The sequence below is a fragment of the Abramis brama genome, assembly GCF_963993115.1.
Source record: "Abramis brama genome assembly, chromosome: 18".
Classification (NCBI taxonomy): domain Eukaryota; kingdom Metazoa; phylum Chordata; class Actinopteri; order Cypriniformes; family Leuciscidae; genus Abramis; species Abramis brama.
The window spans coordinates 15,869,471-15,887,376 of NC_139980.1; the positions used below are offsets into that span (position 1 = coordinate 15,869,471).

The following is a 17,906-nucleotide window of genomic DNA, read 5'->3' on the forward strand; positions in this document are numbered from 1 at the left end:
TAGTGCTGTCAATCGATAAAAACAAAACTAATTGATCACACATTTTTTTCTGTAATTAATTGCGAGTAATCGCACCTAACATTAAAGTTTTTAATATATTCTTGTTTTGTAATTTCACATTTAATCTCCAAATTAATGTAGAAACAACATAAAGACAGTATATTTTCAATATTTGATCTAACAGGTAGAAAATATACAGAAATTTTATAAAGTTATCAAACAGTCTTCACTTCATAAATTATAAATTAAATATAGATTAATCCTTATTGAAGATACAAAAGTTCAGTCAAGAGCAGTGAGTGATTTTCTCTGTCTTTCGTTCTTTGATTTGCATTAATGACACATATCAGCAGCAGGTTTATTAGGCTGCTGTCTCTTTAAGATCTGAAGTACATGACGCGGATCCGAGTCTGAGGCGCATCGATGTCCTCACAACTCTTTGCATTCATTTAACACCTTTTACCTCATTTAAGACTGTGCTTACTTACGAGGATACTCGAGAAAGTGAACATTTTGGCATACTTGGTGTTTTTGTCCGTTCAAGTGCGAAAGATAACTCAATGCGGCTGCACGGATTACTTAAAGTACAGATTTAAGTTCTTATTTTTGCACCTGATAGCGCTTGAATGAATAATGGTGTGATCATATACTGTAGCACAGTGAATGGATGACACAGTTTACAATTTAACTGCTACTTCTTGACGTTCTACTGTTTACCGAACCATCTACTAGGGGAGAATAGCAGATTTGCCGTAGTCGATAATGTAAGTGCAGGTAGGCAGACTCCGATCAAATTTTAACTCGCACATTCTCAGAAAATGGTCATATTTTCCACAGTCTGGAGCCCAAGAATAAAAGATACAGGTGAAATAAACAATGCTTTAAGTTTTTCTTGCAATTCTATCTAACAGAATAGAAATCAGCTTGGCCTACTACAGAAATTGAATGATCAAATGTATAATAAAACACGTCATAGTCTTCTCAGTATGAATTAAACTTACAGTGACCCTTATTAAAGCTACAAAAGTAGCATTATGGACACAGAGGGTAGCAGGTACATTAAGGCACCTGATTTACTTAACAAGAAATAGCGAAACGAACTGGTGTGATGTTATTTCTAACAAAATCAGGGCTAAACAAACTTAATTTGTTTCGGTAGTTTGCTTTGACTGGTAAACGCCTACGAACTGCCATTGGTCTGTTGCGATTACATAATAGATAGGTGTGGTTCTGAGGCTCCGTCTGTCGTGGAAATCTCATCTGGTTAATTTTTTTCTGTTCAGCCCGTCGAGGTCATATGTGAGTAAATACATGAACATATTGGAGAGCTGTTTTACAGAAGAAATTGAAGGCTGCTATCATTTTAAGACCTCATGTATGGATCTAATATCTACCCTTTTCTGAGTAACTTCCGTTTAACTATAAACAATCAGTGAAAGGTTTGCTCTATGAACACAATAATAAGCATTTTCAAAAACTGGGCACAATGAGATGACATTATTTTACTCACCCTTCAGTCAAACTGATGGAGAAGGATTATTTGTAGAGCAACCTTATGATTTGAAATCATTTGTTTGTCTTTTTGAGTGGACATTTCCCAAATCGAAAGTGCCTCCCATAATCTAAAACGCATCATTAGGAAAAAGGTGGATACTGACATGCATCCGATTTCTTTCCCAACTGTTTACATTAACTCAAGACATAACTGTGTTTGTGGATACTCACAAGCCCAGCATTTTGACATTTTTGTGTGTATTTGACCATTTAGATGTGCACACAAAGCCCTCACACTCTCTGGACATAACTAGTAGAGCTTAAAGGTCCAGCCACATCTTATTCCTAAACGCTCGATGGTGTTTTAAGCCCCCAATGGCTCCTTAGAGGCAGCTAACCCTACCCTACCCTCAACCTTAAACCTACCCATCCCCTCGCTGCCTGGAAGGCGCCGTTGGGGGCATAAAACACCAAACACCTTCCTAAACCAAATTAGGTTAAGCTCCACCCATTACGTCCAAAGAGGGGGAGCTGGTCAGTTGGCTCTGAGTCTGCAGTGAGCGCCACTTGTTCAGAAAGTCCTCCAGGTTCTGTCAGGACTCAAACTCATTCATTTTAGCTGTTCATACAGCAGCAAACAGAAGATTAGCATCAGTACAGAGTAGACAAAAGCTGCAGCAACGGGTTGCTGTCCCTGTCATTTGTATACAGTTTTCTTTAAATAAGTGTTTGCTAATTCTTCAGGCCATAACAGCTTATCTTGTGAACAAAGTTCATACACAAACTTTTGTAAGTTTAAATAATTTTTAATGGCGAAAATGTCTTACAGCAATATCACAATGCTGTTGTCTTCATCATCTTCACTGAACATCAGTAGCAACAGTGGCCCAGCTCTGTAAAACACTGCATACAGAACACAGCCCATCTATCATAACTTGTTTTATATTTAGATCAATAATATTATTACTCCGTATTATTCATAAGCTTGTTCTGTGTTTACAATCTGGGTGAAGAGATCATGTAAAAAGTCTGTCAATAGTGTTCTGGATCTGTCATGGTCACATTCCAGCTTCTGGAGTCTAATTAGGCCAAATATCTCATTCCAAGTTCCATATTTGTAAAAGCATTAGTCCATCTTCCTGCAAATGGACTTGGATGACGGGGTGAACGGTAAAGAAAAGCAGTAACAGGAAACAGGTGTAGTATATTCCACCTACATGTTGTCAAGGCCTCTTCACTTAAGAGTGGCTCTTCACAGAGTTTTCTCGGCCTCCGTGGTCTGTCTTGAACGAATCCAGTGAAAAAAACTCCCCCAGGTCGGCTCCTAAGGTTTCTTGTGGCCTTCGGGTCTCCAGCTTCGTAGCAGGGAGGTGAAAGGAGCCTGTGCATCAAGAGTCAAACACATTTTCACTTCCCTTGTTTCTCCAGTGCGTTTAAGGATGAGGCAGGTTCATGCGGTCCTCGATCAGGGTGTTGTCCGCACCCTGCGTCTCCATGCACTGCCGCACGGTGGCCAGCACTCCGTTGAGACGGCGGTCGAGCGCGCTGAGATGCGGCCCCGTCAGCACCGGAAAGGCGGGATCGTGGGCCGTAGCCTGTGTCATTGCTGAACTCAACACTCCACCTTTCAGCAGGTTTAGCCTATTCCAGGTGGAGACGCGGACCCTTTTGGATACAATCAAAAGGAGACAGAAATAACCTATCAAATCCTTTGTGTCTGGCTCTTCGAAGAACAAAAATGAAATGACAAGATGCAGCTTAACAGACGACAATGTCTTATTTTTGTGTCACTGGCGCGTTCGCAGCACATTTGCATAACGCTGAACACTGTCGCATCCGATTGATTTGTTGCTTCAAAATCTGTGTCAGTTCGAGCGACCTTTAATTCGGATGGAATCAGGCAGAAAGTCTTTAATGCACATATGTACAATTAAAGCAGCATAAGGCTTTTCTTCTGTTAGTCAATCAATATCTCATTAAGGAGATGATGAGTATGTGGAGCACTAAGGCATTCTGAAGGCTAATCTAAGTATTGAATATCTCCTAGATAGCTTTATTCACCACAATGCTAAATTGCACTTTTTTAATATTAAAAGTTTGGGTTTTTAAAGACATTAAGATTTTTAAAATGTTTTTGAAAGAAGTCTCTTGTGCTCACGAAGGTTACAGCACAACAGTGAAATATTATTACAATTTAACATAACTTTTCTATTTGAATATATTTGAAAATGTATGAAATGTTGAAAACAGTTGTGCTTAATACACATTTTTCAGGATTATTTTGAGAACGTTTAAAATAACAGAAATGATTTAAAATAGATTTTCTTTGTAACATTCTAAAAGTCTTTACTGTCACTATTGTTCTGAGGCCAAACTTTTGAACGGCAGTGTATATATTTTGAAATGTAAAAATGCTTATAATCATTGGTTTTATTAGTTAAAATGTTATTATTGATATTAATTACAATATGAATGTTAACTAGTACAGGTTGTTAGTTGATTTTTCCAAGGTAAATTCTGTTTACAAATGCATTGAATTCAGAAATCAACAAATCGTGTAAATACCAAATGGAAACAAAATTTTTTATTGAGCTCAAAAAACCAAGAAACAGAGAAAAAATTTCTTCTTAATTCCAAAAGTCCAGCACACGCAACCGATGGTGTCATTCATATAAATTAACCTACAAAATAAAGCTGACGAATGTGTGAACTACCAACATGTACACTTTCCAGAAGAAAACTTGACTCATGTTAACGCAAAAACACTCAAAATCAAAGACTCTTCAAGCTTGTTTTGTGTAATAGAAGGTCAGCGTTTAGACCTCTGTTTATTTAAGAAAAACAGACCGAGAAGCATTCATCACCACAGTGAACAAATTAAGACAGAGGTTAGGGACTGCCTGAGGCCTGTCATTTTTAGAAACCTAAAGTGGTTTTAAAGAGGAAGTTAAAGGGGTCATGAACTGAGAATTCAAATTTTCCTTGATCTTTTGACAGTTAAGAGGTCGTTATACTATAAAAATATCCTGTAAGTTTCTAAACTAAAAACTTCCTTGTTATTCCAAAAACAGCTTTTACTGAAACCTATAGGAAAACTGCCTTTTATTACTAAGTTATGACCATTTTTTATGTAAAAATCATATTAACATTATAAGGGCACCCCAGGAAACATTATAAAATAAAATAATCCAGTTCATGACCCCTTTAAAGTCACCAAGAAAAATCAATACAGACTAATTTTTCTTATTCTTTTATGGATTATTGCAGTATTTATTATAAATGATTTATCCGTGTACATCATCATCATCTGATTTAATTCATGTGTCTGTAATATTTAATCTAAATAACTTCCCCTCCCACTTGACGTGTTAACTGCTGTGAGGGCTTACAAAAAAAATGTAATCTCGATTTTTTTCAGAATGATTGACCGATTCACGATTTTGATTTCTTTTTAATGTTTAAGTGGTCAACTTACAAGCGTAACTACAATATGATTCAAGTGAATCTCTTTATTAATCATCTCGTTACAAAAGTTATATTCCAAGTGCACTACATCTAAAGTGATCAACATGGTGTAAATGTAAAACAAATGACTTTTTTGATAAATATCTTTGCAGAACATATGCATGAAATATGAAAGCAAATATTGTACAAACTTATCTTAAAGGGACTATGTGTAGCTTTTTAGGTATTTTATTATCTAAAATCAATATTTTTATTAATAAATATGCCCTCAATGGTGTACAAATACCTATGCCAATGATCAGACTAATCCTCGTAAACGAAGAATTTATTATCTTTATATACATGGGACGGGTAGGTCCACGGAGGCTTCCATGTAGTTCCGCCATCTTGAAAAACTATAATAGCAGAGAGGGACAAAAAGTACTAGGCCAACGCGTTTCCACAACGCGTTTTCGTTCAGAACCAGCGTCATGTGACTGAAGCCAGCAGAAGCGGAGGAGCAGAGCAGTGAGAGGCGCTTGTCACTGCCCCGGCAAGTTTAAAAGGATGCACTGCACGGTTATTTGTACACCGTTCATTCATACATATGCTGAGTCACAGGATAAGGAGTCCTCGTCGTCGAAAAAGTCCAAAATAGACCGTAAAAGGAAACGTGACCGGAGATTACAAAAACAATGGTTAATGTCGGGATAGCTAATGCAGGAGAAAGCTTTCAAAAGAGACGCTGAAGTTGCCTGCTTTCTTCTCGACAGGTAAGTCAATGTTACGGTCTTAATTACTTAAGTCTTAATTTTTTTTTGTCATTTCTTGGTTGTGTACTTTATTATACAGACAGTAGAACATTTATAGTTAAAAGTTAAACAGGCTCTTTGATGAATAGCAGCTATTGAGTAAAGTAACGTTAGAGAAGGCGCTGCCGCTGATGATGATGATATCTAACAATGCACGTACTTCAAAAAATATAACGAGTAAAGAAGGCATGTACAAGAGCAGAATGTGTCTAAATATTATACAGAAAACATAAAGAATGTATATGTTTAGTATAGAACTTAAAAATATGTCTTGTTGGAAAATGTATAAAAATTTAAATAATAAATTTATAAACATAAATTAATTAAATAAATAAATAAAATTTGGGAGAAAATTCATTAATAAGAAATAAAAAAAGTTATAAATATTAAAAAGATAACACCAGTAATAGGCTATTATTAACAGCAAATGATTTGTAAAAACAGAAAATAACAGCACCTTTCAGCCTGTCACCATCATGCAAACATGAAATATCAAATATACAGTAGTAGTTCTTTAAAAGTTTTTGCATTCAATTGAGCTATTTTTTCTATTGTTTTTATGTTTGGCCGACATGTTTGACTGTTGCACTCATGTCTTTTGCAGCGTCTCACCCTTGAAACGGCATTCTAAAAACGTGGCACTCAAGTTAGAAGAAAGTTTAACTCTCGTCTAATAACTTTTTTTAACTGCTTCTTTTACCATTCCACTGCCCGCGTCTCGTTTTTTTTTCAACGCAATAACGCATTTCTATGTGAACAGCTGCATGAAGACGTGATGTGCTCATAGAGCGTGTCACACGAGAGCGGTTAATCAGGCGCGCCATAATGTGGTCGAACCATTTTTATCATTGCTGGATTGTCACCATCTAAATGTAACGTTTGCTAACATTTTTATTCAAAACTGTGATTTCTCGATTTAAAAATAATTTTTAAAAAATCTGAAGAATTGCCCAGCCCTACATATCTCGTTCGAGAAGCCATTTCACACATACGTCACAACAGGAGACAAAAAACTAATCGCAACTTCCGTTTCATGCTGACTTTAAGGATCACTGTGTTTGTGTGAGTACTCACATGCAGCACTGATAAAGAGGGGCAAGAATACTCCTCTCATCCAGAGCGGGGTTCCCAAAACTGCAGGAGAAAACACAATTTTAAACTTAAATCTTGCATCTTGTCCACAAAAAACAAAAACCTTTCTCTAGATCACTGCTTCTCAAATGTTTTCAGGTGGAATACCAGTTCAACAGACTGATTTGTGCTTTACATTTATATAATTGAAGTGACTAGTGATATAATCAAAATTATTCAACCCTCATTCTTTTGACTTATATATAGCCAAATTCTTTGCCATGTTTCTAACATGCTGTCAAATAGATATTTCATGTGTTCTAGCTCAAGCACACCTGGTGCAACTAATGAAGCCCTTGATTACACCTGTTTTGCAGATGATTAGATTAGATTAAATTAGAAAAAAAAAGAAAAAAAAAGCTTTATCAATAAAGCTGATTTGCAATGGGGGTTGAATAATTTTGATTACAACTGTCAAGTCACATTTATTTATATAGCGCTTTTTACAATACAGATTGTTTCAAAACAGGTTTACAGAGATAACAGGAAAATAATGCAACATTTGTTTCCAGAAGAAAATAGCGTCACATTCCAGCTTAAGTAAGTTCAGAGATGTTTCATTTTTGTTGTAAAAAAGTTATTAATTTAGTTCATTTATATATGGCCACTCTGGAGAAAAGCGTGATGTCATCGTCCAGCTCAGTTCAGTTCTCATATAATGGTGTCAATGCAGGCAAATCAATATTATTGTTGAATATTAAATTAAATGTTAAATTGAATGTCCCCAACTTTAATATATATATATATATATATATATATATATATATATATATATATATATATATATATATATATATATATATATATATATATATATATTGTTTTGTTTCTACAGGATGGATCTCTATATTTTTCATCTGTTTCTTTTCTTTCTACCTTTTGGCGTTGTCCAGAAGTATGAGCATACTGGCTCCTCCATCATCTTGGAAACTCTCATAGTGATGGCGGTCAGCATTACCAATAAGGTAATCAAAGATGGCTGTGTCGATAACATCCAGGAGCCGTGGACCGGCATCATAAGGGGGCATTTTCTTCACTGCCTCACAGTAGCTCTCATCATACTCCCACCTAACACACACACACACACACACACACACACACACAGCCATTGATCAACACAATCAATAAAAACAGACACATCCTCTTGAACAGTGTTCATCCATTGACTCCATCGGCTCTGGATAAATGTGAATTTCTCTACAGAGAAATCTCATTCTCACTGTGTTCCAGGTGTCAGATGCTCAGCGCAGGTTTATGTGCTCTGAAAACCCATCAGGTCACCTGGCAACGGCTCAGAAACCACTGTAATAACCACTGTGCTTTACAGGGGGCTGATGGGATGTTCAAGAGATCAGCGCTCTGTCAAATGTGTACACAGAGTTTATCAGTTTATCATATATATATGCAGTTCCATGTGGTTCATGTGAAAAGGAAATGGAAAGACTGCATTTAGGAAAAAAGGGCTGATTTTCCTTTTTGAAAAACTTCTTTTCTTACCATTTACACAGTAAGACTTTCAGTCTATTAAGAATTTTAGGGGGTCACAAATGCAATACGTAATAAAAACAAGTTAAAGCAACTTAGAGTAAACAGAAGAGGAAAAAAGAAAGACAATGCAGAAAATCTGCAGAAAGACACTTCCGTTCTGTTAATAGAGTGCTGCAGGGATGACATATTTTTGTAGGCCAAACAAAAGTAGCATTGTCCTGGTTCGCTCGACAAAAAAGCCAGTGGGATTTCTTGTATCACTGTAAAAAACTAGATGTACCGCATGGCGGTACAAAATATGACCGCCGCTCAGGCCTGCACTGGCTTTCCACAAAAATAAATGACGTGGAGCAATTTGGCTGTATTGCGTGTTTATGTATATACCTAAAAAAAGTAGTAGTATGTGCATGTCTGTCTGTGTCTGTGTGTGTGTGTATGTGTGTGTCTCTGTGTGTGTGTGTGTGTGTGTGTCTGTGCGTGTATGTATGCGTGCGTACATGTGTGTGCGCGTGTGTGTTTGTGTGTGTGTCTGTGCATGTGGATTTGTATGGGTGTGTGTCTGTGCGTGTGGATGTCAGTGTGTGTGCATGCTTGCGTTTGTTTGTATTCCTGCATGTGTGTGTGTGTGTGTGTGACAGTTAGGGTTGCCAACTTCAGAAAAGGAAAATGCGGGACAATCGTGGTTATTTATAGGAAAATGAGGGACACTCAAAATATTTGTACTGTATCACACAGTGTACATCATTTCAGTGTCTGCAGTTAAGTTTGTGTTTAAAAGGTTATCAGACATAAACACATTTGTATTGCTTAACCTATTTATGTATTTAATTCTAAAAATAATTTTAATGTCATACATGAAACAAGTCACATTACAAACAAACCATAGTTCAAAATAACAGCATTTATCTAAAATAGAAAGCTTTTTTAACATTATACACTAGGCTGACAGTTCAAAAGTTTGGGGTTAGTAAGATTATTTTTTGGGAAAAAAAATAAAGAAAGTAATTGCCTACTTATATTCAGCAAGGATGCATTACATTAATCAAAAGTGACAGTTAAGATAATGTTACAAAAGCTTTCTATGTACTTTCTAAAAGCTTTAAAACATTAATAATAATCAGAAATGTTTTTTGAGCATATTATTCCCTCAGGTAGATTACATGTTTTCTTGCGTGGCTGGATGTTAGACTCATGAACAGTAATCACGTTGTTTGCATTCGCCAAAATTGATTAGCCGAAATCAAAACGTGGACAGTGAAAGGAAATTACCGTTAGTGCGAGACGAGTCCGTCTTGAAGCGGAAGCGACCAGACGGCAGAGGATGTTCGCAAATCAAACAACGATTTGTCTCAAAACAGTGATTAAAAAAAGCTGTGATTGGATGATGACAGGTGTCGGTGATCATTCTCAAGTGAGGTCACGCACGGGACAAATAAATTAGGCCCAAAATACGGGACGTCCCGCCTAATTCGGGACAGTTGGCAACCTTTGTGACAGTATCATCCTAAACCAGCAACCCTTCGCTCAACACCACCATCTACAGGCCGATGAGTGTACAGTCACTAAATGTGCACATAAATTAATTTATTTTATACCCCCCCATGGATGAAATTCTACGAAACTTAGCATACCCCCAGAGGATGTCAAGTTAATCATACACATGAAATATGGTGCAGTTATGAACATCTCAACTGAAGATAGAGGCAATTAAAGCAGAATAATATTGCATTTTCATTTTTTATGGGAGGGGCGCAAATCACAAATGAGTAATTATGGGCTAGGTTGATGTGGGTCCTTAAGAGCAACATACCGTAAAAATTTCTTCATCCTCGGTGCCACGGTTCAGGTAGTTATTTAGGAAAAACTGCATTTTTTGGGTTTGGGGGGGCCCAGCGCGGGAGGGGAGTGGCCCCCGGGGACCAAACGAAATTTTTCCGTAAAAGTCTAGTGGGGCTACATGCCCACCAAATTTCATGTTCCCTGGTATCGTTGACGAAAAATTTCAGTAGATGTCGAAAAAAAAAAAAAAAAAAACTTTGACAATCGATTATGGGCTAGGTTGATGTGGGCCCTTAAGACCAACATACCATAAAAATTTCTTCATCCTCGGTGCCACGGTTCAGGTAGTTATTTAGGAAAAACTGCATTTTTTGGGTTTGGGGGGGCCCAGCGCGGGGGGGGAGGGGCCCCCGGGGACCAAACGAAATTTTTCCGTAAAAGTCTAGTGGGGCTACATGCCCACCAAATTTCATGTTTCCCGGTGTTTCGGTGTCCCTGGTATCGTTGACGAAAAATTCACGGGGGCCCCAGCGCGGGGGGGGGAAGTGGCCCCCGGGGACCAAACGAAATTTTTCCGTAAAAGTCTAGTAGACCAACATACCATAAAAAATTATTCATCCTCGGTGCCACGGTTCAGGTAGTTATTTAGGAAAAACTGCATTTTTTTGGGTTTGGGGGGGCCCAGCGCGGGGGGGGAGTGGCCCCCGGGGACCAAACGAAATTTTTCCGTACAAGTCTAGTGGGGCTACATGCCCACCAAATTTCATGTTCCCCGGTGTTTCGGTGTCCCTGGTATCGTTGACGGAAAATTCAGTAAGGTGACGGGAAAAAAAAAAAAAAAAAAACTTTGACAATCCCTATTTGACCGCTTTATAATAAGCTCATAATAAGCTCTGTGAAAAGTTTTCAACAAAAGTTTTGATTCTTACACTTTTTTCATCATAATATTCTTCAGATATAAACATGGGTCGCATGACTTTAACATCATCACCAAAAACCCATTTGAAAGACTCAACGAGTTAGAGACGATGGGACCAGAAGTGCAAAAATGCTAACTTAAATTTAAAAAATGCTAACTTAAATTAAGTTTTAGGACTCCTGTAGTACTCCAAGGACATTAAGAGCATATAAAAGGCAAAACTGAACCTGAACAACTGATCAAGACATTTCGTGCAAACGGATAACTTTAATACATTCAGTTTCAGAGAACTTCAGACCAAAATATCTGTTTTGCTGTTTAGTAGTCACAATATGAACTGATTAGTAATAGCCAAACTAGACTCGTGTTTCATTAAATGGCTGCTAAAACCAAAAGTTTCCAGTAAAGTGTCAAAGATAGAGATAAGGTTAATATGTAAAAGGGTTTCATGCATTTTATACTGATCTGCAGCATCTAGTAGCAGCAAACAGAGTGTAGACTTTAAAATACTCAAAGATAATTTGAAAATCTGCTAATGTTACACCTTTTTGTGGGGGAAGTTGTAAACTTTTGATTGGTCAGTTTGAATGTCTTACATTTGGGTTAAAGTCACATGGTCAAGGAAGGGATGAAAGAAGATTGTAAAAGTTGCTTGCTCTCTTTATCTCCGTCTTTGCTCTGGCTCTTTTCCTCTGGGTAACATTTTACATATGCTTGGTACGATTAATGGTATAAGTTTTATCATCTCATACATATATTTTGTATCTCATACAACTATTTTAAACCCTGGGACATTTTTAGAGTTATTTTTTCTGAGTGAAACACACAAAAGTAAAGACTCATAACTCCAAAACTATAGCATGGAGAGTCAAAAGGTAGGTATCGTTTGATAGAACACTTTTAAAATTTTTAGAAAATATACATTACATTAGGACATTCTCATGCAGAGAAACTGCTGAGAAAAGACAAAATATATATAAATTAATATTTTGGATTTTGCATATCTTTCTTATTTGACATGGAATAACTCAAGAAGGAAATAAGGTAGGAGGAAAATTCTGAAAATTCTTATGGTGATAGCATAAAGTAATCAAAAGTTACAGCATTTGGAACAAAGGTAGCCTTTTTGTTTAGTCCTCATACATTTGGAAGGCATTTATAAAATTGTTGTTTTCTGAGTGACATACACAAAACTAAAGACTCATAACTCCAAAACTATAGCAAGGAGAGTCAAAAGGTAGGTATCGTTATATACAAATAGGTATCATATATATATATATATATATATATATATACACAAATTGTTGCTCCTTGAAGAATATCTTGTGATCAACGCAATTGATTATGTTGTGTTTGTAATCGTGAGCATCTGCTGAAATTGTCTAGGATCTGTGCATGCTTCATGAAGTTATTAAGCAAAAAAGCAACACATTTTTGTGTTAGAACTCCATGAGGAATATCTTTAGGTATGAGTGATGGATTATGTTCACTTATTGTAATTGTGAGTATCTGCTGTAAATAATGATGTGCCATTTTCCACAATCGGAGCATGTTTCATTAAGTTACGAGCGAAATTTTGACATTAATTTCGCATCCTTAAATTATTTACATATGGGTCTTGAGGGGCATCATGTACAAAAACTCACTCAAGTTTAGTAAAAAAGCCCAAAACAATTATGCTTGTTGTATTCTACTCCGTGAGACCTTTCAAATGACATATGACACACGACTATACAATGAGCTGTATGATGTATTTGACATATTGCAGTACATAGAAAAATTATGTTTTCATAATTTATGAAATACTTCTTTGTAATATTTATCAGAAAACAATTCAGCACTATATTGGAGTTAATCAAATTGGCTACATTCATTGTAAAGCTTTCAAATGACACCCATTTTGTGTTGATCAAGGCAGTAGTTTTGAAAAATATGATTATTAATTTTTTCGCAGCTAGGCAGTACACTCCGTTTTAGAGGGACTACTCAGCACTCGTTAAGAATTGATCAAAGTGGTTAGACGCATTAAAAAAGCTGAGATTCTAAGCTTTACAATGATACCTATTTTGTGTTGTTACATTCAGTGGTTGCTTAGTAATTTGATTATGATTTTTTTTTTCCGCGGGGCCGGTGGACTGCTGCATCTCTATTTAAAATTTACATCTGCCATGGAAATGAGACTGGAAACAATTCTGGAGACCTAGACAACGCAGTAACCTGCAGTAAGTTTTTCCAAAAATAATAATAGTAATAAAAATAGATCCTGAAAGGTAAGCATGATATTCAGGTTAACAATGTTATGGACACTCCCCTCTAATTAACAGGTTTGGCTCTTTCATCAATTACTATGAAGCACAAGCCAAACAGACTTGCTTTTCTTTTGGCTGCTTTTTTCACATTTTACATAGCTAAAAGAAAAATGTATTGTGCATTACATTTACATACAAAAATCTCCTTCTCTAAACTAGAAACACAAAACTAAAAGCAGTGTTTGGTTTTGCGTTTGTAGGTTTTGAAATAAATTAAGCCTCATTTCAGAAAATGAGAAACCAAAAACCCTACAGTCAGAAGTTCAATGCTATGTGCTGTGCTTTCACTTTAATCAGAAGTTCCTGCACCACATGTGTGAAAATGGCAGTGACTATACTCTAAATGCTGGACCATCCCATCCTTGGCTAACTCAAAGGCCAAGAGTTTAGTAATGCTCAGTGAAAGTCCCCATTGACCATTAGACACTCATAAACAGCCCAACCACAGACCATCAGGCTGAAACTGCACTGAACCGCTGATAAAGATAGCGGTGTGTACCTGTACACTCATTCGAGTCAAATGTGAAAAAAAGGTGAAGGGAGAGAACCAGTGAAAGACAGATAATTACTATACCTGGCGAGTTTTCCCTCTCGATATGTGCGTCCCCACGGGTGTCTGTGTTTCTGTAACGGCCAGACGTCAGGAAGCCACAGGGTAACCGATCCCTCCATCACATCCCCTTCTGCACACGCAGGCTCAGTCTCACGACAGTAATAACACTTCCCATAGAAACATGTATTATTTCCTACAAGACAGACAATATTATCAATTACCATTGATAATGTTGCTTAAAAAGATGTCTGGAAGGAACTGTGCTGTTTGTGAGAGGATTGTTTTGAAGGGGAGAGCAGTTGGTTATGAATCTTTTTTTGCAGTGAACTCAAAAATACTGCTCGACTGATGCAATTCTGTTCAACAATATACCTTCTACTGTGTCACTTTTTAAATGGAAATAGAAGGATGGAACCCATGGAATGGAAACTTGTACTTGAGTCCCGTTCACACCACCAGCATACATTTCAATTTCCGACGACGTAAGCAACAGTTGGTGGCAGGATATAAGCGACGTGTCAAAGTGGAGAAATGTTTAAAGGGGCCCTATTATGACCCTTTTCAAGAGATGTAAAATAAGTCTGAAGGGGGTGGATTGGAATCCACTTCTGCTTCAATGTATATGTAATGAGTGATTATAATCAAGGTATTAATCCTTCTAAATATCAAATGAGTAAATGACTTCTCTGGAGATTTTACTTAGTTATAGAAGTTACCAGTGTGATCACTGATAATGTCTGTATTTGATATCTGAATGCAGTAACAGTGCTTGCTTATTTAGCCCGGCTTCCAGAAATGAAATAGGGACTTGTTTTGTGTTTGAGAAAGGTCTTCAACGCGTTAAAACATATAGGGGTCATTGAAGCCAATAGTTTAAGGGACCATTTCTTTGTTAAAGCCTTACTTTCCAGTTAGACTAAAGTGTAGCTCTCCTTCAGAGAAAGAACGTATTATCTTGATGTTTTGAGAAAACTCTCCTGTTTATAGTTAGAGCCTGGCCAAATCCAACCTTGGTAAAGCTATGTGTCGGGGTGTGTGTTAGTCTTCTTGGTTACAGGTTAAGGAACCACTGGCATTATTTGAGATTGACTGAGTTGTTCTGGACATGCTGGCGGCCAGCAACCCAAATCTGCGACCTGGAAGGTCACGACGTGCCTAACTTCAGGGTCTGAGTGTCAGCTGCATAATCGATGGAGATATGCTTCCGTCTATCTGTATATGTGTGGAAAATTACTATGTTTATCTATTTCTTAGCTAATCAGAAACTGCAACCTGAAGCAAGGACGTAGCTTAGACCTTGGTGTAGGGTATAACTGCTGTGATCTTTGTAACTGTAAGAGGGGCGGCCTATGAACTCCTGTGCGAGTCTTGAAGCCGACTTCTGCTGATGAAACTGCAAACTATCTTCAGTAAAACTTATCTTCAATTTATTATAATTCTGACTCCGGGTCTTCTTTCAAACATCTGGTCCTTGGGTCCTAAACTGTCACCCCCTAACAGTTATGGTGTAGAATGCAGGCAATTATTCTTTGGTGACATCCCTGGCTAATCAACAAACAAGGTAGTACGATTTTATTATTTGGTTAGGGCTGTCTGAATGGAAGAGATTGGAAAAGGAGAGCAGAAGAGCTTCACTACGAACGTGCAGAGTGAGTATTAATTATACTAAAGTATAAGTCGTCGCTGATGGCGTCGTTAGACGCAGCGCTACGCACGAGTGAGTGCTAAATAATTATGCTGAGAGTACAAGTCGTCGCTGATAGCCTCGTTACGGTTAACGGCAGCAGACAGCGCAAGCAATGTGCTCATTGTTGGTGTAGCACCACCCCAGCAGAGTACGTCCCTGGATTGTAGGTCCAGTGCGCCGCGAACCTGCTCCATCTTTTCCATCTCAGATAGGGGATCCCCGAATTTAGTGAATCAGGCAGTTAGGGATACTAACAAAAATAGGGTTGTTTGCCAGGGATGCATCAGGAACGATCCCGAGAGAAAAGTAAAAAAAGTTGTGACCCAAATTGGCGTGGACCAGTTTGTAACTGTCATTTTGGAGTATACTTTGCAGTTTAATCATGCAGAAGCCAAGGTGTGTTGTTCAAAGATCACCGCCTCCATTTCTGCAATAACTTTAGGTGAGTTTGAACCGTGATTAAGATATGGCTGACAAATTGAGTTACTCGTTCAGTAACCTGAACAGTCCTGAAACAAATAGTGAGACAGAAGAGAGCAAACGCTGTAAGCAGCTGTGCTCTGAAGCCCTCACAGAAATTATTAAGTAAACGGTAGTCAGGGTTTTGATTCTGTTTGGAAATTTAAACAACAACTTGACTGGCTACAAACAAAGAAAGAATCAAAGTTTTAGCCTCGTATTGCTTATGATGATTACAAAAAGCAAGTAAAGGAAATTTTGGGTTGTTGATCATTTCGTTGGACAAGTGTGACTAAAGATAAACTCTGTGAAAACCCCTTAGAATATTTTGAGCATTTCCGTACAGCTTATGAAAATTAATGTGCTGCCAATGATTATGATTCGGCTAGTGTAATTGAATCCGCCACTGGTAGACAGTCAAAATAATACAGGAACTGCTGTCAGTGGCTCTGTTTACATTCCTGATTGGGACACACTGCTCCAAGGGTTAGCAGTAAGTTAGAGCCGTTTGCAAGCTCACAGTGATCAAACTGTAGGCAAGGTGTCTGCAGCTGTAGTTGAGGCTGATACACAAATTTACCCGATGACAGAGTGTTTTAAATGTGGTCAGCACGTAATAGTAAATGCCCACTCAGATGGTGTACATTTTTTTGTTTAAAATAGTGACAGAAATTTCTGGTGTTAATGTGGGTTTGAAAGTAAATCAGTGTTTAATATGACAATATTAAAGTTTTCGTCTGAAAAAGAACAAGAGATAAAAACCAGGTCAAAAGATTGAAGTCTTAAGGGAATCCTTTTGAAGGATAGATCTATAATAATATTTTTTATAAGTGAATTGATGAATACAGGTTGATGTAAAATGAATGACTCCAACAAATGTGAGTTGCAAAAATATATAAAAATTATGTTTATTTGAAAACGCATGCCATTTCTGGCAAAGATGCTTTAAGCTGGGCTAGTTCAGATTTTATACATTTAAAGGGCAATTTGTAAATTTTTTAAAAGTAAAACTGAATGACTTTAAAGAAGTTTTTAAAATAATAATACAGACCTTAAATGATAGAAGTGATGTTTTTTTGACTAGTTTATTTTAGGACCAGTAATAACTTTGTCTCATTTTAGTCTCCACCATACAGGGTCGATGGGTCCGGCTACAGATTAAACAGTACACAGAATGGACGCTGTGATAACTTAATTCACTGAGTATAATCTCAGCATTGCGATTTTGCTGATTTGGAGATGTTTCATGGATTTTAGTGATTAAATATGGCTGTTATTAACCTGTCTCCATGTGTTAACACTATTAGGCAACCTGATGGCTCTGATGACTCTTGAATGCGCCTTCCCTAAGCTCCAGAAAACAACTGATTATGTAGAAGAAAACTGCCAAAGATTCTGTTATGGGAAAGAGCGGTTACCAGTGTGCACGAGGTGATTTCTCAACGACGGGTAAGATCCTCTTTGGCCTGACAGAGGGCAACCTAAGGCAGGGGGTCAACCACTGCCACTGGGCATCTCCTGATGGGAGGTGTTTTATGTGAGATGGGTATGAGAGTGGAGAAGATGATTGTGAGGCCAGCAGCATCATTACATAATTAAAGGGGGGATGAGCTGTGAGAAGTTACAGCAGTTTGAGCCAGAAATGTGAATCACTCCATTCCACTCACCAGAAACCGCATTGCTTGGATGGCTTGTTTTTGCAACTATGCCAGGGGAAAACACCCTGAAGAAAAGGAAATTATAGATAAAGAGCTAATGGGAATGGGCTTTCAAAAGCCAGCTGCCATGAGGTGATTGTCAATTATTTGTTGTGGAGACAGTAACAAAACTT

At 37.5% G+C, this 17,906-nt stretch overlaps 1 protein-coding gene across 1 annotated transcript in view; it reads right to left on the reverse strand.

Annotated features, from left to right (window-relative positions):
• Positions 1-2,279: 2,279 nt before the first annotated feature.
• Positions 2,280-17,906, reverse strand: part of fam20b (FAM20B glycosaminoglycan xylosylkinase) — a 32,279-nt gene continuing 16,652 nt past the window's right edge. The window contains exons 6-9 of the mRNA XM_084091356.1: positions 13,951-14,122; positions 7,758-7,949; positions 6,825-6,884; positions 2,280-3,159 (exon numbers count right to left, since the gene is read on the reverse strand). Of these exons, the coding sequence (XP_083947482.1) occupies positions 2,928-3,159; positions 6,825-6,884; positions 7,758-7,949; positions 13,951-14,122 (656 nt within the window). The 3' untranslated portion in view covers positions 2,280-2,927. The remainder of the gene's footprint in view (positions 3,160-6,824; positions 6,885-7,757; positions 7,950-13,950; positions 14,123-17,906) is intronic.